This window comes from Elaeis guineensis, chromosome 14, assembly GCF_000442705.2.
Source record: "Elaeis guineensis isolate ETL-2024a chromosome 14, EG11, whole genome shotgun sequence".
NCBI lineage: Eukaryota > Viridiplantae > Streptophyta > Magnoliopsida > Arecales > Arecaceae > Elaeis > Elaeis guineensis.
Window position 1 is genome coordinate 45,488,891 of NC_026006.2, and position 23,112 is coordinate 45,512,002.

The following is a 23,112-nucleotide window of genomic DNA, read 5'->3' on the forward strand; positions in this document are numbered from 1 at the left end:
AGCTTGCTAGATCACATCAACTGATCTTGGTTTTCATGCTCAACTCTTTCAGATTGACCATAGCTGACCCCAAGCAGCCTCAGCTTTAATCGAGAACTGATTCTGTTAAGATCTCCATTATGACTGAGGACTTGATTGACTGAGGTCATGATGATGGTCCACAATAGTTATTACCATAATTTTACTTTAAAACTTTTTGTTATGAAATATATTAGAGAATATGTACCATGTGGAAGTTGAAAGTTGTCATGGCCTATATATTGTTCCAATCTTAACTACTACATCACACCAGAGAATGTGATGAATAAATGAGAGATAGTGATCCTTCTTGTTGCCAAAATTCGATTAAGTGATATGAAAAGTATTAATAGATCTGCACTTGTGGAAGTATTGCATATAGGAAACAAAAAAAAAGTTATTGAAGTAAATCTGATGAGGGCCAGCAGCAAACGAGGAGAAGATTAGGAGGAGAGTAAATAATATTAGGATAAATTATGTTTCTGATCGCTGAACTAAGTTGGATTTTCTTAAATGATTTCTGAACTACAAAATCCTAAACCTTACTCCTTCAACTATTTGAACCAATTTAATGTGGCCCTCAGATGTGATTCCGATGGTTTTTTCTCATCGAAAGTCTAACATGACAACCTCCGATGCTTATGTGAAGCCATGTCATCTTCTTCTCCAAATGCCAAAATCCCAAACATCTCATCTCTCTAAATCTTCATCTTCTTCCTAAAATCTTCATCTTCTTTTCTAAATCTCTCATCTCCCATCTCTCTTCTTCTCATTTCCAAAATTTCAATGAAAAAATAAGAGAAAGAACGAAACCCTTCCCTCCGTGGCCTGATTCTCCTCCTCTCTCATAACTTTTTCATCTCTATTTCTCACCATTTCATCTCACCAAACTCTCTCTACCCATCTTTTTTCAAATCTTTCATCTCCCATCTCTCTTTTTCTCATCTCCAAAACCTAAATGGAAAAGGAAGAAAAAAGAAAAATCCCTTTCCCTCCATGGCCCCCTCCTCCTTCTTTGCTCGATTTTTCTCTTTCATTCATCTCCCATCTCTTTCTCCCAATGCCTCCCATCGAGCCAATATCGGATCTTCTCCTCCCATTCCAAACTTCCTTCCCTCCATGGCCCCATCATCCTCAAAGAAGAGAGATTGGAGGAGAAAGAAGAAGGAAAAATACGATGGGAAAAAAAAATAATGCTACATAAGCACCACATCAATTTTTTTTTCAAATTTTAATGCCATATAAACACTATATAAGCACCAGATGTTGCCACATCGGATTTCGATGAGAGAAAACCATCGATTCGTGTCTAAGGGCAATATTAAAGCGATTCAAATAGTTAGGAGACTAAAGTTTAGAATTTTGTAGTTCAGAGACCATTTAAAAAATCTGACTTAGTTCAGAGATAAAAATTATAATTTACTTGTAATATTATATGCGGCATATACCAGTTTTTATTGAATCAAGTGGAGAGCTAGCTCTCAACTTTTTTTTATCCAAATAAGATAGGAATATGGAGAAATTCTTTGTGCACCATAGGCGGCGTAGAAAATTCGATGTGGAGCATACCGCTTTATGTAATTGATTCACGTAATCAGTATTTTTCAATACATATTTAATACCTGCAATTTCATTTTTTCATTTAAAAATTTTGAATGACAAAAATATCTCTACTTTTTGAAAAAAATTATGACATTTTATGTCCATTTTATGACATTCTGCATGCAGCAAGTTATAATTTTGATGCAGGATATCATAATATACCAAAAAATATCATAATTTTTTTCAAAGAGTAGAGACATTTTTGTCATTCATAATTTTCAAACGAAAAATTGAAACTATAGACATTAAATGATTGTTGGAAACTGATTGGATAAAAATACTCCTTCTATATTATGATATTCTAAGCAATATTATGATATCCTGCATATAGGAAGTCATAATTTGAAATAGGATGTTATAATATGCCACAGGATGTTATAATTTTTTAAATCATATTATAACATTCTGCATGTTGAAAGTTATAATATGCTATAGGATGTCATAATTTTTTTCAAATAGCAGGGATGCTTTCGTCATTGATAATTTTAAAACTAAAAAGCAGAACTGCAAGTATTAAATACGTGATGGCTATATGGAACAATCACATAAAACGGTGCACTCCACGTCAGATTTTCTACCTCGCGCATGGTGCACAAAGAATTTTCCTAGAAATATGAGTTTAAGACAAATTTTTTTTGTGCCATATGTCCGCATTGGATTGATAGCCCATCGATCAAATTTATGCCATGTCACTATTTATGCTGTTTAGATAAATTAAATTTGTTATTTGATGAATTGAAAAATATTCCATCTAGTTATGAAATTTGTGGTCCTACTCCTTGTTCGACATCCAATATCCAACAGGACTACCATTCGAAGATCGTCGCCGTCTCCAATTTAGATAATTTCAAACGCTCACAGCTCCTAACCACAATAATGTCGTCCTAATTTCTATTATTTTTCCCCCCAAAATTTCCAAGAATGTCGACATGCTGATGCATCGGAATATGCCGGAACCACCGTGTGCCCACGTTTGTCCCTACGCTGTACAGTCCAATAGCGATTCAATGCCCACATGGACGGCTGTGATTGGACCCAGTGGAGCGCGGTGCTGTTCTCAAAGCGACGGCAAATCCGCTCCTCTTTCCCGGATGTTGAGTGTGGGGCCCACCATCCGTCTCACCAAACGGACGGTTCATCTTGCTTCAAGATTCCGCCAAACCGCCGCCCCACCCCCAACCCCCGCAACCCCAACTACCGCTGGTCCCTCGGGCTTCCGTCAAACACACGAACACCCCCCCACCACCCACCCTCACCCGGCATGGAGACCGATCTAAATCCAGTGACGGCGGTGCCCTCCCCAGCGCCGTCCTTGACCCCTTCTTCGCCGAGGGTTAGGGTTTCGGAAATGGAGATCCCTCCGATGGCTGACGGCTCGGCGGCTGCGGCGGAGGCGGAGGCGGCGGTCTGGGACTGGGAAAATCTTCTCGACTGCACGATTGACGAGGAGGATCCCTGGAACCTCTTCTGGGGGAGCACCGAGCATGGTCAGACCTCGACCCCTCCTCCTCTCCCTCCGCTGATGGCGGGGGAGCCATCAAACCTCCCGCCGGTCCCGGCGGGGACGGCGGCGGCGGATGGAAATAACCGCGTGCGGAAGAGGGATCTGAGGCTCGTGTGCCCGAACTATCTGGCGGGGAGGGTGCCATGCGCGTGCCCGGAGATGGACGAGATGGAGCTGGAGGAGGAGGATGTGGGGGAGGTGGTGGCTGGAGGGAGGAAGCGCGCGAGGACCGGGGGAGTGGCTGCGGCGGCGACGTGCCAGGTGCCGGCGTGCGGGGCTGATATCAGGGAGCTGAAAGGGTATCACCGGCGCCATAGGGTCTGTCTCCGGTGTGCTAATGCTTCGTCTGTGGTGCTTGATGGCGAGCCCAAGCGGTACTGCCAGCAGTGTGGCAAGTGAGTTGGGTTCTGAAGCTCTTTCGACTGTTTCCATTTGATTTTATTATGTTTTCTCTGAGTTTTATAAACAAAAGGTTACAATTTTGATTTTGGTTTCTCCTTTCTTCACCTGATGCTCTTAACCGCCAGAATGTTTAAATTTTGAATATTTAAACTGGGTTTTTCTTTTCTCCACTGAAATATGTTCCGTAATTTATATGGAACTCGTAAAAGTAGATATCCAGGTGAGACAAAGGAGCTAACAATAGGAGATCTTATAGGAAGATACTAGATTTTGCAAAAACTAAATAGCTAAATTGTATTAAACGAGGAAAAAAAGAGATGAAGGTGTGTAAGAAATCCACACAGGAGAAAAATGAGATGTAAACGACATTTAGGGATCTTGTTTACAAGCAATCTTATTTATAATGAATAAAAATTCTACGTTAGGACACAAATTCAATGGTTGGTGATGATGATTTTTCAAAACCAGAGTGTTATCGATCAAAGGCTTTTTAACAATAAGCATTATCACACAGTACAACAAAATACTAGAAATTCCCAAGCAATAACAAACTGAAATGCCTAGTTGGAAGGGTTCAATCTATAAGAACCATGTAAATCGAATATCTGTAAGTCTGATATGAAAACTGCTGCCAGCAACTGTCTAGCAAACTTAAGAGCACTTTTAGTATCCTTCTGTTGTTTCCATCCCATTAAAAAACTAAATGCATACACTTTGGACGCATATGTTTAGTTGGATCTACGTAAGAAGGTCATGTCATTGATAATGCATCTGGTTAGGCATGTTTTCATGCAATTTAGAGAAAGATCAGTATCATCACTGACCCATTATGATTTTTGATTTTTTCCATACTCACTGAAACCAATTGCAACAAGGAATGCTTGTGAGTCAAATAAATAGAGTTTGGAGTGATGGACAGCTGATTGTATGGTCCAATCATTTGTTTATTAGAATTTGCGCAACAGAAGGCAATAAAAAATCTGTGTAGGATGTCTATGAGGGCCTTTCTATCGGGTTTAGATGTTCGTTTAAGTATTTTCTTTAAACAGGTTCAGGAGAAAATCAAAGAGAGTTCAAGGAAGCTTGTTGCCTCTTTTTCTTTTCTTTTTTGAACTAGGACCATTTTAACAAACAAGGAAGCAACAAGCCTGATAAAATGTATGATCACCATTGTATGACCTATCCTGATGTGGTCGGTATTCAACTTTCTTAGAGGAATCCTTCCTCTGTGAAGGTTCTTTACAAGTGTAACTGTAAAAAGGTGCAGTGTTGACCGACCATATAAGCTCCATAAAGAATCATTATACCTGTTCAAATAGGAAAACTGATCTTAAGGCTAACAAACTACAATCCTTGAAAATTTTTTTCCCTATTGCAAGGTATATAATGGTGTATTGTTCTTTCGCAATAGTCCATATTAGTTGGACTACTGATCCTTCCTACACTAGCTGATGGAATATAATAGGAGAAATGGATCTTTTCTGTCTACTTTCTCTTCTTCCTTCTCCTTTTCCTTCTTCTTATGACTTACACTCTCATAGCCATTCCTTTCATAACCCAGGGAAGAGAAGACTAAGTAGTGGAAAGTCTGAATTAAGCAATAGTTTATAGAATTTAAAAGATAGAGACTAGTTGAAAATCTTGATTTATGGTGAACTGATTAATTTGTGTTCTATTTGACAATGAGGGTGTCAACCAGTATAGTTGCTTAAGTCTTTGAGAGTTGGTAAGAGGGATATAGGTTTGAGTTCTGCCTGCATCTTGGATTCAACAAGGATTTCTCCAATCCTAGCTGGTCGTGGATTTCAAGTGTCCAAGTGTCTTGAAGAATCTGACACTAACTTTAAAAATGCCATGTAATACTATGTTTATGTTAGTTACACACACACACACACACATGCACGCATGCACACGGCACACACATGCACGCGCACGCACACGCACACATGCACGCACGCACGCATGCAGGCACGCACACAGACACAGATGTATATAATATGTAACATATGTTATAAATTTTATATATACATAAATATAAATATTATATCTGGATATGGAGATGTATGTATATTATAATACTTTATAATACTATATATAGACACACGCACACACACACGCACATGCACACACACGGGCGCGCGCACACACACAGACAACACACACACACACACAAATATTCTTATATATGCCAGTATAATATATATACACATATGCACACACACACACACACAAATATTCTTATATATGCCAATATAATATGTATACACATATGTGTGTATATATGTTCTTACATATATTCCTGTGGACATGGGAGGATCTTTAAAAAGTAAATTTGGCATGAAAGTAGACAAATAAAATAATAAATAGGAGTTATGTGGCTATTTTTTAGGTAGATTATGTGGTTGTTTAATGTGTGAAGGACCACACTGTTTGATGGTAAGACCCTTTATAAGCAAAAAGCTTTTGGCCTTTGGATTCTAAGCCACTAATCCCATAGACTTTGGCCCATCCAATAAAAACCGTTCTTTCTCTAGTCCTCAACCGCTCGGGGTTTAGAGTCATTAGACTAATTCAATCCCTAAGAGGCTGTCAAGGCTAATTTCCAGTAGGAGGGAGGAGATGCTAGATGACTCCCTAAGGTGCATGGCCATTCTTCTTCCCCCATGGTTTGTCTGCCATTCTGTGTCTTGTCCTTACCTTTGTTGACTTGTCAAAATTGGAAACCATCCCTTGTCTCAGAGCCCCACTCAGCTTTTCATCCCTCCTGTCCCTTAATCTTTTAGAGTGCTCATCCCTTGTCCAAGAGTTTATGATCATTCCAATGAGATCTTACTATCTTGACTGAAAGGCTAAAGTTGCTGTATGGGCCATCCATTAATTTTATATTATTATTTAATAGGTAGCATCTTACCATCTTGATTAATGGGTGAGATCTTATATCTCAAATAAAAGGTATCATGTAATTGGATAATAAGTTACTATAAAAGAGTTTAAAAGCCCTCCAATTGATGCTATCTTGATACAAGACAGGCTTTTAAATAATGAGACTCATGTAATTGTGATCCCATTATAGCAACCAATGTAATGAAAATAACAGAAGATATAACAAGAAAACAAAGTTTTTGACTAAAGTCTGAATGGGAATTGAAGAAATAATTTTACATTGGTGATTATATGGTGACTTAAGCAAACAACATGTTAATTTCTTGTAATTGTTCATTATTTCATGTTATAATGACTAATAAAGGATTACACGATAGTTTGATATTATTGTGAAGAAGTCCTAGTCAAGAAATGAAGTGGCAAGGAACAGCCATTATTCATATGATAATGAGAAATAACAGTTCCAGAGGCAGTCTATTCTTGGGGAATATGCGTAATAGTAAGAAAGGAAATGGACATCTAGTTAATATTTTCTTCAGTTATTTATATAACTTGATAAATACTCTTTTTTTTTTTGTTTGGTGTGCTTCTCTTATTACTTGGAAAACAAAAAACAAAACATAAGTGGTGTAGTTATAAATATGGGGGTACTATAGAGGTGAGAAAGATTGGAGGTTGTCCAAGCCTAGGAGGTGTTTAAGAAGAAAGAGAGAGAGAGAGAGAGAGAGAGAGAGAGAGAGAGAGAGAGAGAGATTTTAGGAGGCTGTGGTTTGGATGGTTAGAATTAAAAGGAATTTGAATAGGATTGGATTCTGTCACCCTCTTTCTTACGTAAGTAAAAATCCAAAATTATGGGCAAGAGGCCTGGTTTTTATTGGACAAAATTCTATGACCGGTTCTCTGTAGAGCAAGAATTTAGAGGGGATCAAAACATATTGGAAAAAGAAATTTGGAGGGGCTAAAACTTGGCAAATAAAGGGACATTCATCTCATGAGGACTTTAGAGTCAAAAAGATTGGGCTTCTCTCTCGCTATCTCTTATATGCATATTCATCCTTTTTATTATAAATGTACGCCTCTATATTCGTTCTAGAATGCTTACGAGAAAGAAGTCAATGAGTTGAAGGGGGTTTATACTTATCAACATGGAATGCTATATTGGACCGAACCGTCCGCTACGGGGCTCTATACATCCTTTATCGTACTGTACCAGTCTCATATTAGTACGGTGTCCTGTACCATACCAACACTCGGTATGCCATCTCATACCTTACTGAATTGCGTACTGACACTGTAATAGGATGATACCGTTATAGGATATGGTACCGAGACGGCAAACCTTTCTTATCAACTTTACTTCAATTCTCAAACAGTCTTGATTGGTGGGATTGTGCCCACCTATCAAGTTTCCATTCCAGAGGATCGAGAGCCTCACACTAGATGAAATCAGTCTTCTGAGATCAGTCATGGATGGGTGGCTGGGAGCAGAGAATGAAGAAATGGTGAATAGGAAGGGATTGGATGGTGGAGGAAGAAGAGATGGGACATTGATGATGGAAGATACTGATCTTTAGGATTGGGAAGACTGGATGGTGGAGAGGGAAGTGCTCGACACTTATCTGATTATGTTTGCAAAATGTTCTTTGATGGATGCTTCATCCTAAAATTCAATGTTTAGCTGATGGGTTTATGAGATAACTTTGTTTGCGTGATATGCACAAATCACTCATGAAATACTTTGCCTTCCCTCCAAATATGGAGGGTAATTCATTGACATATTTTATGCTTGTATTAAATTTTGCCAATTTATACTGCTTTTTAGTTGTATAATTTTTATTCTGCTTCTGATCAAGGTACTGGTACAGAAAAACTTTCTGTATGAGGTATGAAATGGATTTGAGATAGACTGATGATCCTGTATTGATTAAAAAGTAAAATTTTGAATTTTCTTTTCTCAATCAATGAGATGCAAAGTTGAATTAGGTTTCATACACATGTGCACCTGCATACCATCAAAGTTTTTAAATAATAAACCTACTTAGCAGCATGTGCTATGCATACATGAATTCCCTACTTCATCAAATATATGCTGGACATAATAGTTGTTAGAAAAGAGTGTCATAACAAGCTAACTTTAGGCTATTTAGGAAGCAGTGGCTTCCACGGCAATGGGCATGTGCCCTATTTTGTTACATGACAGTAGAGAATGGTGCACATAATAACATGCCTTGTCCTCCTTGATTGAGGTAGCATAAAAATTCTGCCTCATTTCCCCCCTCCTCCTTGTAGGACCTAGACCCTCTTCCTTAGTTAATGAGAGCTTTGTAGATTGAACTGCTGGTTGAATTTGTGAAATTATTTATAATTGTTAGGTTTGTAATATCCCTGGTGTTTGAGATGAGAGCAGAGCTGTTTGAGATACTGCATTTGTGCTTCTAGATGACAGGGAAGTTATAAGGATAATGTTGAGCCCAAGCTCAACTCCAACCAGTTCTTTTAAAGTGAAGTTTATTGGATATTTGCGATTTTATCTGTGTGAATTTTATCAACATTTTGTTTTTATATGTTATAGTCACCATAATCATGGACAATATTGGTATTAAAAGCTGGTAATGATAGCAATATTGTTAGTTAAGAGCTTGTTTATCCTTTTAGTTGCATGGACTGTTAAAAGAAGAAATTTGGGCATGCTTATACTGGATGAATTAATGTATGATTCATAGTATTATGGTTAACATTTAGGCAATTTATATTAAGATTTCTCATTGAATCAAATTTTTGCCATAGCTTCATAGTTAGTCATAAGCAAATGCATACTTTACTATTGGAGGCTAAAATGTAGTAAAAATTCATAATAAATATTTATTACTAAAATCTGCTCATTTTTCTATTAGAGGGACATTATTATGAAAACTTTTTGATTCTTGAATATATGCATGGCAAAGTTATTACTGAAGAATTGGAGAAGTAAATGATGATGATGACAACGATGATTGTCACTTTTTTTTTGAAAGATAGAGAAATTAACAGCAGTGATTGTAACTGTTTTCTTGACAAGATATGCTTTTTATCTTATATTAATCAAAAAATGGAAGCCCTTAAATGCTGTTTCAACTGTTTTCTTGACAAGATATGCCTTTTATCTTATATTAATCAAAAAATGGAAGCCCTTAAATGCTGTTTCATTTACAACTTAAATTTTGCAAAAGTATTTTAGAAGTATCCCTAGCAAGGTTTGCCATACCGTGCCGAACCGGCCGGTACACCCCATCTCGTACCGGACCGGCGAGGAACCGGCACGATTCGGTCGGTAAAATCGGTACACTGGCGGTACTGAAGAATAAAGAACGGAAAGTGAGAAAGAGAGAGAGAGAAGAGAGGGAAGGGAGGGAGGTGGGAGCCGTCGGAGGCCGGCTGCAGCCATTGGAGGGTTTCTGAGCCCCGTATCGCTCGATAGGGCTTTCAAGAGAGCAAAAAAGAGAGAGAGAGCGCTCGGAGGGGGGCGGGGAACCAATCGGACAGACGGTGCCTCCGTTGCGAGGCTCCCGGTGGCCGGCGAGCCGACGCCGACGGCCTGAGGGCGATCGAGCGGGCGGAGCCCCTCCGCGGCTCTGCCCCCTTCTTCTTTTTCGAAACAGACGACGTCTATTTTGATTTTTTCTTTTTTTTGTTTTAAACTTATGAAGTCGGCAACTGGGTTGCCGACTTATGAATTTAAAAAAAAAAAAAAAATTGTGAAGCCGGCAAATCGTTTGCCGACTTCACTTAAAACCATGTTTTTAAAAAAATTTGCGAAACAGGGACGATGCCCCTGTTTCCCGTTTGTGGCGCCGCGCGCGTGGACGGCGCCCTCCGACAGCCACGGCGGCCCCGCCGGCTCCTTCCCCTCCCTCTTTTTTTTTCTTTCTTTTTTTCTCTCTCTATTTCTCTCTTTTTTCTTCCGGTTCGGGTCGTCGATTCGGTACGGTATGAAACCATACCGAACCATACCGCCGGCCGGCCGAAACGGCCGGCAGTACCGGTTCAGCAAACCTTAATCCCTAGTGAACATTCTTGTCTAGATTCTCTATAAAAAACATGTGTTAGTAATTATGATTTTCTTGCGATGTCAGAAGTGGTTTAGTACTTTAATTTATTGCTGTTTAACCATGGGAATTGTATGATCAAGTAAAATTTGGCTTCGCCTTTGGAGTTACCATGCCTTTTCGATCTTAATGTAATTCAATGAGGTATGGAACCTTTTCCATACTTGGAACAGGTCCCTTTAGTATGAATGATGAGTTATATAGTACTAAAGTTTGTATTCCTTGGGAACTGAAAAATGGTAAAGTTGGCATAGTGCTTTTTGATCAATACTATCTTCTGGTGTTCCAGGTTTCATTTGCTTTCAGATTTTGATGAGGGTAAACGTAGCTGTAGGAGAAAATTAGAGAGACACAACAGGAGGAGGCGGAGAAAACCTAGTGATTCAAGAAATGCAGTGGAGAAAGAATTGGAAACTCAAGGAGACCCTCAAACTGATGTTATTTGTAATGGTAAACCAGGGAAAGGTATGCTATTGTGTTAGACAACAGTTGCATTGTTTATCTGATGGTTGTGAGCTACTCTAGTCAAGCATGTTATTATATACCAATACATATAAGATGCTGTGGTAATTTTGTTATGGCATTAACATAGAGATGAAAGGCCATTTCCCCTCTTTCCTTTTTGTATGTGGCTGGTACTGATGAAAAAATGGTTCATCCTTTCTGATGCATAATTGTTTTATCTGAATAAGTCTGGTGGAGACCTATATTTCTAGATCAATCATATGTTTTCAAGTTTTCTTTGTTATGTACAAGTATTGCTGTAGTTTGTTCTGTGAGTGGACAGATGCGTGACTGATCATGTTACAGTTTGCTATGTCCTATGTTATATCATATGTTCATAAAGAGTTTGTAGAATCAGAAGCGATCTCCTGATAATTCCCATTTAGTTAGTGTTCAATGTGGTTACAATTTTATAGTTTTGAAATAAGCCTTGGAAGTGATCATCTTCTTTGAGTGACATCCTATTTCGATAAATATGCTCGTAACAGTTTTACCGTCCATAGAGATGGTTGATATTTTCCCATCAGACCTTTGGCTTTTTTGGTTACAGATCCAGGCCTTGTTTTGGAATGTTAATCAAAGTTCTGGGTCATTCAGATAGTGTTCCTTACAACTAAAAAATGATAGATAAAACCTTTTCTTCAACGCATTACATCAACGGTCATACTGACTGGATGCATCAGCACAAGTTGCTTTTCATAGTGTGTCTGCATTTAAGGTTCTTAAGACAAATAGAAGACAAACATCTCCTAAGTATTATCTCATTGCATCCACATTTACGCACAACTTAGTTGCATTTTTTTCATGTATCTTTGTGATTGCGCCTATTCAATAGAAGTAGGCTAAATACGATCATTTCGTTCAGTTGGTTATTTTCTTAGGCTCTTTGGCTCTGGTTAGTTCTATTTTTTGAGTAGTTCACTGTCTGATGAAGGATAGCAGTGTTTGGATTATTTGTTCATAATGAACAAAACAAGTAACTTGGCCCCATAACCATGCTTATGAGTAGCACCTGCATTAGGGGTAGCACGCACATGGCCTGACCCATCCACAAACTGCAAACGACAGTGCCACTTGAGCTGGGGCCAACCTCACTACGCTTGCACCTATCTTGAATATATCCACATTTATACTTAATTTAGCTGCATTTTTCCATGTATCTGTGTGAATATTTCTATTCAATAGAAATAGACTAAATGCCATCATTTCAATGAGTGAGTTAATTTTTCTTAGGTTCTTTGGCTCTGGTTAGTTCTATATTTTGAGTAGTTCACTGCTTGATGAATGATACCAGTGTGTGGATTATTTGTTCCAACAAGTAACCTGGCCCATGACCATTCTTGGGTAGCACCTGCATGGCCTGACCTATCCATCAAATTGGAACAAACAGTACTTTCTTGAGTTGTGGCCATCCTCACTACACTCGCACCTATCTTGAACCATACTTGAATTGTGACACAAATCACGGGTATTGCTAGCTTTATCTTATGGGTGTTGAAGAAATAATCCCTGAAACCACTTTTTAGGGAATTGAAGATGACCTTTATTTTGAAGGCTGATGACATGCTAAAATATCATAAGTTGACCACTATAGTCTGGGCGATTGTTTTTGAGATGTTAGGGAGAGGTCATATTGGAGTGGAACTTGCCTTCTTGGGCCTGGACATACTATATAAATTTAAATAGTTGATCTTCTATGCTACATCACATTTACACCATATCTTAATGTAGACTGACCATCAGGCAGGGTGTTGTATTTATGGATGAACTCTCATAAGGATCTAGCTTATTTGCAATAAGGCTCTATTGTTACTGAAAACCCTTTCAACAATGCTGGCAATAATTAGAAGAGCATTGTCTGAGCGATAACTATTGTGTAATCAATCTTTATGGCCTCATATTCTATGGTCTGGTGACAAATCATGCTGATCATAGACCATCTTAAAACTGTGATTATTATAGACCATGGCTTCAATTTCATTTGTCTGGGCTTGATGGTGCTTCTGTGTGCCAGCTCTAGATGTTCTGCACTTGTGCTGGGAAGAAGTACTCTTTTATTTACTTGTTCTTTTTAGATGTTATTTCTGATCTGTGTGTGTATATGTGTGTATTTGCTGTCAACAATGTAGCAGAACTTGGCCTTTAATGTCTGCTTCTTTTATTCTGCATTTTTTTAATCTGTGCAGATATGTCAAATATTGCTTGTGACACAGTTGAGACTGTTGTGTGCGATAGAAGTTTGGACGCAGAAACACTATTAGGATCTGAAGATGGGAGTGGTTCTCCCATTTGTTCCATTCCTAGCTTCCAAAATGACCAGAATGCTAGTCTAGCTTCTTTTGCAGCTTCTGCTGAAGCTCATGCTGATGAAAGAAGAGATAATTCGAAGTCTGCCCTTTCCTCTACACTTTGTGACAACAAGAGTACTTATTCATCTGTTGTGAGTTTCTTTGATTCCTTGGTTCTTTTAGCAGCTTAGTTGAAATTCTTTCTGCTTTGGACCAGGATTATATTTTCAATGAAGAGTGTATGCTGTATATGCATGCTATTTCATAATACCACCTGGACTGAGATGATGATGCATTACTTGATTGTAGTGTCCTACAGGTCGTATTTCGTTCAAGCTTTATGACTGGAATCCTGCAGAATTTCCTAGACGACTACGGCACCAAGTACTTCTTGAAGTTTTTTAAGTGAAAGTTTTGTATATAAAAGAGTTATGCCTTTTCAATGAAATGTTTAAAGCGAAATAAAATTCAATTATGTTCCAAAACTGCAGATATTTCACTGGTTGGCCAGCATGCCTGTTGAGTTGGAGGGTTATATTCGTCCTGGATGTACAATCTTGACTGTCTTCATCTCAATGCCACAGTTTATGTGGGAGAAGGTCCTCTATGTTGTACACATAATGATCTATTTTCATATTTGGTAGAGTTTAATCATGTTTCTCATCCTTTTGTTTGAAACTCAATCCATTTCCGAGTGCTAGTGCGTTAAGGCATCACCAACATCAAAAATAATAAAACAAACTCAAGCAATATTTTATTATTCCAGGATGTCATGATGTTTTTATTTTTAAAAAAATATTTTATAAATGTCTATACATTTCTAATGAGTTCCTGTATTTCTGTGATAGAAAATGGTTGTTTTTCTTCATGAAGTGGATCGCTGTTCACAACTTGTTATTATAAACCTGCATCTGACTCATAAGTCATAACCCTAATTTGGACTTGGACAAACTTTGTGTCCATGGTTGATGCAAACCAAGACTTGGTGAGTCTGGATATGGCATACTTGATCAAACCTAGGTAAACCTGTTAAAGTTCAGCCATGACTATCTCAAGGAATCAGGTCAAGCCACATGTACCTTACTCGGCACTTTAACCTGTTTGGAAATGGAAACCAATCCATTGTGAGTAAGTTGCATTTAGGTCTAGACGGTGTACTCAAAGCCATTTGCCATATCTGAATCAAACTCAATATGAACATCTCCTAACTTGTTGCATCCCTAGCAATAAATCTTGCTGCTGTATCATAGGGTAAAGTGCATCGAAGATCATGTTGAAATGGAATTTTTGTAACTTGGAAGGATTTTATGAGTTGCGTTGACAGGAGTGCAAATTTAATTATGTGAAACATATAGCTTGCAGGACTGTTGGGAATGGTTCTGGATACTTAAGTTGCCAAAATCAACAATTGGTAGGGGCACATGAAAAAATCTTGTGCTATATATGGTGGTGTTTAAGATTTCATTGTTGATCTTTCCTTCTTGGTCCAAAGATGAGTTGTTTGGACATAAGCTGTTGATATTTGTCTTTTATATTCTGATAGTCATAAATATTAGAGCTAATGAAGGAGCAGTAGATAAGTGAATAATTGATTATAATAAATGTTTATCTATGTGATTCTTGTTAATAATTACGTGCTTGTTTGATGCTAGTAATGTGATGGTATTGGTGCTGCAAGTTGAGAAAGAAGAAATAACATCATTTAGATGATATTTCATGTAATGTCAATGATACACTCATGCTAGACTAAAATTATGGGGAACAGATACAATATGCTGCATCCTTTAGTTATCTTCCCATACTTGTCAATCAGGTGCACTCAAGCGCCAAATTAACAATATCAAAGACTAGGTTGAGTTGATTAGCTGGTAGGCTGCCCTTGAGTTTGCAACATGGATTAGTGTGTTGATTGTAGTGGACAGTACAAAACACAGGAGTGCTTGGTGTTTCACATTGACCATATTGTGATGTAATAGTATGTCAATTGTTGTGGTTGGTCTATTATGCAATGATATGGGCTGATACCCTTTTTTTGCCTGTTATGAAAACTCTCCCAAATGGCCTTTTTTGAGGTTGCTTAGACAGTTCTGATTTTTCTTAAATATTGTTTGAAGATATGTAGAAATTAATATTGTTTGAAGATATGTAGGCATTATCTATTGCTTACATGCTTAATTATACAAAATCATTGTTCTATATGAGATCAGAAAATGGGAATCAGAAAAACCTATATTTCTTTATCTTTTTGGTTTTCTTATTATAGGACCAATTTAGGATATGTATTTTCTTGCTTCAAATTCAAATTAAACGATGAAAATCAAAGGGATTACACTATAAGCAGCATCACATTCTACAACTGCTACAAGAGACAGAGAGCAATATGGCTGGTAGGGAAGTCTTTTTTGCACATGCCTTCGGATGATCTTGATGTGGACAAGATATTTTGATGATTAGTGACATGTTGGTGGGGAATTATTCTATACTTCTGCTGTTATATTTTCATTGTTTTTGCTTAGGTACTGATGTTTCAATATTGCTAATAATTCTTAATAATAACTCCCCACAAAACTATTTTCATAAACTATGTTAGGGATGTCTGGTACCTATTCCAAATATGGGTTGTTCATGCAAATTTGTATACCTAAAATATGACTCATTTTGCTAGACAACCTATTGCAAGCAGATGTCAACTAGATATGTCTATGATTCACCAGTATGAGCTCCAAAAGCCTTGTGCAATAGATGTTGCAATATACATGCTGATATGGTGCTAATGACACCTATAGTTTACAGGAGTTTCTCACAATACAAGGAGTATGTCTACACACCAATATAATGCGGATAATTTGTAGAACAAATAGTTGCATGCCACCTGTAGTTGTTACCATGAATTTTTGAGCTTATATGTTGTTGATGTAGAAGTATACTTGTATAATATAGTGGCCTACTTGAATTAGGCAACCATGGTTTTCAGCAAGGATCGCTGACTTGGAACTGGACCCTATGCCGGCTGGCCGGCGGTATGAGTCGGTACATCCCGTATCGGATCCAAACCGACACGAAAATGGAGGATGAACCGGAGAGGAAAAGAGAGAGGGGGAGAGAGAGAGGGGGGGAAGGAAAGAGAGGTCGATAGAGATGTCGACGGTGGCCACTAGAGGGCTGTGGAGGCCGTTGGAGGGCCGTCGAGGCCTCTCGGACTCCGTGGTCTCCGTGAGAGAATGAGAAGAGAGAGAGGGGAAGGGAGGGGAGAGGAGGGAGAGGGAGGGAGGGGAGAGGCTGCTAGGTGGCCGCCAGATGGCCGTCGGGATCACTGGATGGCCCAAAAAAACCCCACGGCCGGCTTTACAGTGTGTTGGATTTTATAAAAATCCGACAGAATAGGGGCCCCTGTTTCGAATAGATGTGGTAGTGGGGGTGTTTTAGTCGTTCGGCAGCCACGACGGCCATGAGGTCAACCTCCGACGGCCTCTCCGCTGCTTTCCCCTCCCTCCTCTTCTCTTCTTTCCCCTCTCTTTTCGCATCTGACGGAGGCTGGCGGCCCTCCGGCGGCCTTGGCGGGCCACTGCTGCCCCCTGCATGTCTGTCCCTTTTCTTTCCTCCTCTTTTCTCTCTCTCTCTCTCTCTCTCTCTCTCTCTCTTTTCCTCTCTTTTTTTCTTTCTTGCGCTGTTTTCGTCGGTGTTCCGAATCGGATGCCTGAACTGCACCGATTAGTCATCGGTATGGTTTGGTACGCCTGAATCATCCGGTTCGGAGCAGTTCAGCGAATCACTTTTCAATCTCGGTACTAGTTCTGGGTTTGGTCAGGATTGTCTTGCACCTATATCGACATATGGTATGCAGCTGAAGTTGGCACAGTAACTGTACCATATATCAGTGTGGTGCAGTATTGAGCCTCCATACCATATAGGTGGCCGGTATGAGGATGGGTGAACACTTAAAACCTTGCTTACAGCGATACTTGTTAAACAATAATTGACATAGAAATCTAGGATGATGTAGTGCTATGCCCAGGAGTTAGTTCAAAAAAGTTATGTTTTTTACTCCAAATATCTTTTGTACAATAATATAACACAAAATGCAGTTTAGTTAGAAAAGAATCATATGATAGGATGTTGGTTGTAAAACTTTTGACATACACATAGTTTTCAATGTTGTCTGGTGTGAATTGTTGACAAGGTACATCATGGTATGTATACAATGCAGGCCTGGCAAAGGCATAATACATGATATTAATCTTTAGTTTGTAGGACTGAAAGAAGACTTCGAGTAGAAACAATTAGAGTGATGAGATTGTGTTATGGAATAACTCACTGCATTCTTGAAGAAGATGATAGATGTTAGTAGAGGTAAATTTGTAGTTTGAGCAAAATTAAATTGATGCTTGCTGAAATATATGTGAGATCTGGACAGATGTAGATGTTCTCTCCAAGAAAATGAAAATTATCCATGAAAAGAGTAACTGAAGTAAGAAAGAAAAGAAGGGGATATGATTGGCAAAATTAGATGAGTAGCTGATGATCTTGAAACATATTTAAGCCCTTTTGTTTGAAATAGGGTAGCATCCTGGAACTGGAGGGTACTCTGTTAGCCCTTATATGCTTCCAGAAAGAAACACAGTTGCTTTTACACTTAATTGTGGATGAAGGTAGTTGGAATTTACAATTATATGATCTCAATCTGCAGTTACTCCATGAGGCCACAAATCTCCATCAGAGTGGCTCATTCCATAATTGAGTAAAAATGACAAGCTGAAGAATGGTTGAGTTATGCCTGTGATGTTGCATTTGCATCAGTTAATTTCTTACCAGTGGAGAGAGATCTACCTCATCTTATTCCTAGAATGCTGTTGTAGGAAGACTTGATCTGGTTGTTGAAATATTACAAGCAAAGCTGGTTGGTTGGAAGAAGTATCTTACCCTTGGTAGCAGAACAAACTGTTTTCAAGGTAGTCCTTTTCTCGTGTTCATAAAATTCAAAGTTGCTGCATTTAATAACTCTTTGAGAAGCTGGGAATCTGGACTAATAAGATGTTAGTTCGTTGGAGCATAACACGTACAAAATGATGGGCATTCACCTACTAATTTAAGGTAGTCTGTAGGAATGGGAAGATCTCCATATTCGGAACATTATAGATTTGAATTTAGCTCTTCCTTACTAGCAGACATGGAGTTTAGCAGGCAAATTTTTCAAGCTCCAAAAGAAAATTTTGGAGCATAGTCAACAAATAAATATCCAAATTAGAAAGGATTCACAGGAAAGTGATACAATTTTGTTGAGGGTTTGATATCCTCTAGGCCTCAGGATATATTGATCTACCAATGTATTTCCTTTTCGGCAATTAGATACTTGCACTTTAGTTGCCTTGTTGGTAAGTGTGCATTATTGAACTTCTTTGATTGTTCTAAAAGTCCGTACCTTTTTTCACTTCTTTATTGAATCTTGTCTTCCTCTCTGCCCAAGGTTCATCGAACCAGTATTGGTGCTTATACTGGTTGGCGACTGGCATGGTACGGTATGGGTCCATACTGTGCTATTCTGGGACGTACTGAAACAGGGAAAGAGAGGGGGAGAGGGAAAGGAGAGGGGGTGGCGTTGGTGGAGAACACCTTGTATTCTTCCTGCCGCTCGCACTCGACCTCCTTCTTTGCCTTCTCTTTGTCATGGAGTTGGCGGAAATGCTGAAGGGGTTCAAACCTTCCACCCCTCTGAACCAGCAAAGTATGATGGAACAGGGTCCTGGAGAAGGCCCTCTTTCCTAATGGGTGAGAAAGGGGTCATGGGGTCGTTCTCCATGGGATAGGTGCACAATAAGCAATTGCTAATATAAATTGCTTTGTAGAATATAAAGTAATTTAAATATTTTAATATATATTATTTTAGTTTTTGGCATGACTTTCTTGTGGAATCCTGATGTCTGTGTCCCATTCCAATGCCTTAATGATATGAACAGCAGTCGAAATGTCTTCAATTGATGAAAATATTTGCAATGATATTATTTCTCTTGTTTTGCACTGTTCTGAACTACATCCAAATCTGTTATATTTATTCAGGATTGCAGTGTTCTTTAGCTGATTAAGATGTATTTGAAATGAGTTTATTTATATATTATATCATCAAGGTGTAAGTTTGAAAATGTTGTAAAATTTTAAAATAAACTTGCTCCAAACAGTTATCTCAAGATGTGGCCCAATGCATAAGAGATTTGGTTAATGCACCTGGAAGTTTGCTGTTGGGAAGAGGCACCTTTTTTATTTATCTTAGTCATATGATAGTTCATGTTTTGAAAGGTACGCATTATTGAACTGATTTGACTAGAAAATGTTAATGTATCTCATTTATTTCTTTATTTTACATTGACTTGACTTTGTTGTATTTGTTCTTTATTTCTGACTAGGTAATGGCATCATAATTTGGATCTTATTTCGAAATAGTTTTTGATTTTAGATCAGATATAGTGATGCTTTTCAACTTCTGGCTGAATCTTATATTGGGATATTTTCTGATGTTATCTTTACCACTTCTCTTGATAGGAGTACTCATGTTTTAATACCCATGAAGTTTTGGCTGTTTTGTATGCTTTTTTTTTTTTTTTTGAGTTTAATTACTCTAATAATCTACCCATTATTGGATCCCTTTCCCATTGAAATATGGTCGATTAATATTCATGATTTAGTTGATTTAATATTCTTTTATTTGTAATATGTGCCTCAGAGTAGGATTAGCAAATCCTATCATCTGTCCTAGCTGACTTGATTCTTTCCATTTCTTATGGCACCGTGGAGGGCTGTTTCCTAGTTGCATGAGCTATATTTGCAGCCAATAAAATGTGTCTTCCTGCCAGCCAACTGGTCTTTTAGGTTTCATAGTTGTCTTAGCTGGGTAGCTGTCACCAAATCTTGGGAGTGTTGACATCAAGTTGATGTCAGGCAATATTAAGGATATTTGCACTCAAGTAAGAAAAATGTTATTCACAGTGTAGTTTTGTGTTGAAAATTTTGGTTGGAAATTGATGCAGCAATCACCACATCCCCTCCGAACAACTAGAACATCTGCTGTATTACCTGCACAAACTGATCTGAATCAGAGTTTGGTTTTAATATGAATACTGAATTAAAAAAGAAGATTTCTTAAGCAGAAGCTTAGAGAATGAAAAGGTTTTGAGCAAGGCTCGCAATCTCAGTTAGGGATGGCAATGGGTCGGGTCGACCAATATTCATACCCATCCCGCCATGAAAAAGGTCATACCCATACCTGCCCCGTACCCATCTCGGGTTGGATCGGATAAAATTAAAGATACGGGTAAGGCTGGTCGGGTCGGGTATACCCACCTTATCTTGGGTCGGGTTGGTTTGGGTCTGGTAGGTTGGGTATCCCACCTACATAAAGGTATCTAGCTGACTAAAAGATGGCAGCTAAACCGGAGAACACTTGATCTCCTTTTCCTCATCTTCTCTCCACTCTCCTCAAACATCTTATGGGTTTAAAAAGGAAGAAGAAAGGTTTAGCAAATCAAAGGGCAAATATTTTAGACAAGCTCATAAAAGAAGAGAAAAAGCATAACAAAAGAAAAAAAGATGGCATCAGAGTTTCAATAAGCATTCCAAAAACTGAAATTCCAGAAAGTTTACATGCTACAATTAGATCTATGGGATAGGCATTTGAGAAAAATATAATCTGATATACCACTAGTTGACAAGGGAAGTCAAATTATCATCCAGTTCTTTTACATACGTAGCATGGGGAAAGTATAAATAATGACAAACAACACAAGCACGTAGGCAAGCTATGTAGATCACAACCACTGTCTACTTCCTCTCATCCACAATTCTGCTTCCCATTGCAATCACAACAAGTTGCAGTCTAAACTTGGTACACATGCACAGATACACAAAAGTAAATTTAGAGCATATTAATAATAGCAGGGAAGTCGTGAATGAAGCCTAGAAGAGGGTATTAACTATTAAGAAATTCTATTCAATTGAAGAATTGTGGCATGATCTGTCATCATTAGAAACACTAGTTCATAATATGAAACAAGTTAAAAAAAGAGGTTTCTGGGCTTAGTGATAAATATCTGATGCATAGGAACTATGAAAGCTTCAAGCAATGACATGGATTATAAAAGCCTTTGATGCTTACACAGGCACAATGAATCAAAAAGTTACATATTATCCTTCATATTATATGAAAAAGAAATACGATAATTTTATGAACCATTTGATGATGTACGCAACATTAGATTCTAATACCGTAATTTTCAGTGATCAAACCAACCATACTATTAAGAAGAGGCAGCACATGAAGTAGGAGCCAGCAGCAAAGTAAAGCCAAGATGCCTCAGTTCTTGGCATGGAATGCTGTACCGCCGTATACTGCCTGGTACTGGAGATACTGTACCGGTCTCACATCGGTACACCATTTCGGAGCGTATCGACACTGCCATACTATACTGAACCGCATATTGACATTATAATAGAATTTTATCTGTACGGGGTCTGGTATCGAGATGGTGAACTTTGGTTCTTGGTGTTAAACAAACAGCTAATGCTTTCCAATCTGCAAAAAAAACAGCAGAACAATTAGCAGCCCATGGCATTAGAATCTAGTTGGAAACTAGCAGGTAATATGGTTTAGGGAGAAACAGAAGATAATATTGGGTTACGATAAATGGCCTTTCAAAATGATTTTGACATCTCATTGAAAGATGAAATTTAAAATTCCTGTTGCATACAAACAGCCTATAGCTTGTACACGAGGAAAACATCAGTCCCCCAAAGCACTACAAGTAGACAAAAAGACCAGTAGTTTAAAGAATTACACAATATATTATACATATAATCTTATTTACTATAACCACCTTAAAGATACAGAACATCAATTATGGGAAAAGTAACAACTGGAACAGAGAGACAGGAGGGATGTCACTGACACTTAGATGTACAATTAATCTATATAATATACAAAACCTGATCAAAAGAAAGAAGAATAGAATATCACAAATATGAAATAGAAACACTGCGACAAACCATTTTACTTATATTTAAGTCCCACAACAAAACATCAAAAACACATAATACAAACAATAATAGAAACAGAACAATAAAAGTATTGTTTTCTAGGAAGTCATCTCTCCCTTGTAATAAGAAAAACAATCAATAAAAAAAGGAGCAATCGAGTGCTTGTACAAAAGTTTCTTCATTTCATCAGTCTTTCTCACAGCCCATCACCAAATTTTCTTTTTCGTTATCATTATAATTGTTAAGAATTGTCTGAATTGTGCTACCTTGTGGTGGTATAGAGGAATCTGAAAAAATATGAAAAAAACTCCATGATTCAATAATGTATAGAGTATAACATATAACCAAAATAAATAAATATAATGAATGAAAAAAAGCATTTTACTTGCCTTTAACTTCAATCCATAACCAATTTTGAGCACACATCAATACCTCCAATATTTTGGAATGAAGTTTACTATGGTGTGGGCTCAACAATCTACCACTTGTGCTAAAAACGGACTCTGAAACAACTGTTGAGATAGTAGAATGTCCCAAGCAATCAACCGAAAGGTAGGATACTTGAGTTCGTGATTTTTCCACCAAGCTAAAATATCAAAATCTACAGTTCTTGGCAGCACACCATCCTCAATGTAGTGATCCAATTCTATGATTACATTCTCAATGTTTTTCTCACTGCTCACAAATAAATCATAACCAGAAAGATAGCCATTTGCCATTGATTGAGTAGCCTCTGCCATAATAGATGAAGTATGAGAATAGCGAGCATTAGGAGCCATTCTATTGTACTCATTAAGTAACTTAT

At 38.1% G+C, this 23,112-nt stretch overlaps 1 protein-coding gene across 1 annotated transcript in view; it reads left to right on the forward strand.

Annotated features, from left to right (window-relative positions):
- The first annotated feature begins 2,794 nt into the window (after nucleotides 1–2,794).
- The window catches only part of LOC105057852 (squamosa promoter-binding-like protein 9), a 47,710-nt gene continuing 27,392 nt past the window's right edge, over nucleotides 2,795–23,112 (forward strand). Inside the window, exons 1-6 of the mRNA XM_073248533.1 lie at nucleotides 2,795–3,519; nucleotides 10,784–10,959; nucleotides 13,185–13,438; nucleotides 13,596–13,670; nucleotides 13,778–13,885; nucleotides 19,460–19,577. Coding sequence (XP_073104634.1) covers nucleotides 2,882–3,519; nucleotides 10,784–10,959; nucleotides 13,185–13,438; nucleotides 13,596–13,670; nucleotides 13,778–13,885; nucleotides 19,460–19,577 — 1,369 coding nt within the window. The 5' untranslated portion in view covers nucleotides 2,795–2,881. The remainder of the gene's footprint in view (nucleotides 3,520–10,783; nucleotides 10,960–13,184; nucleotides 13,439–13,595; nucleotides 13,671–13,777; nucleotides 13,886–19,459; nucleotides 19,578–23,112) is intronic.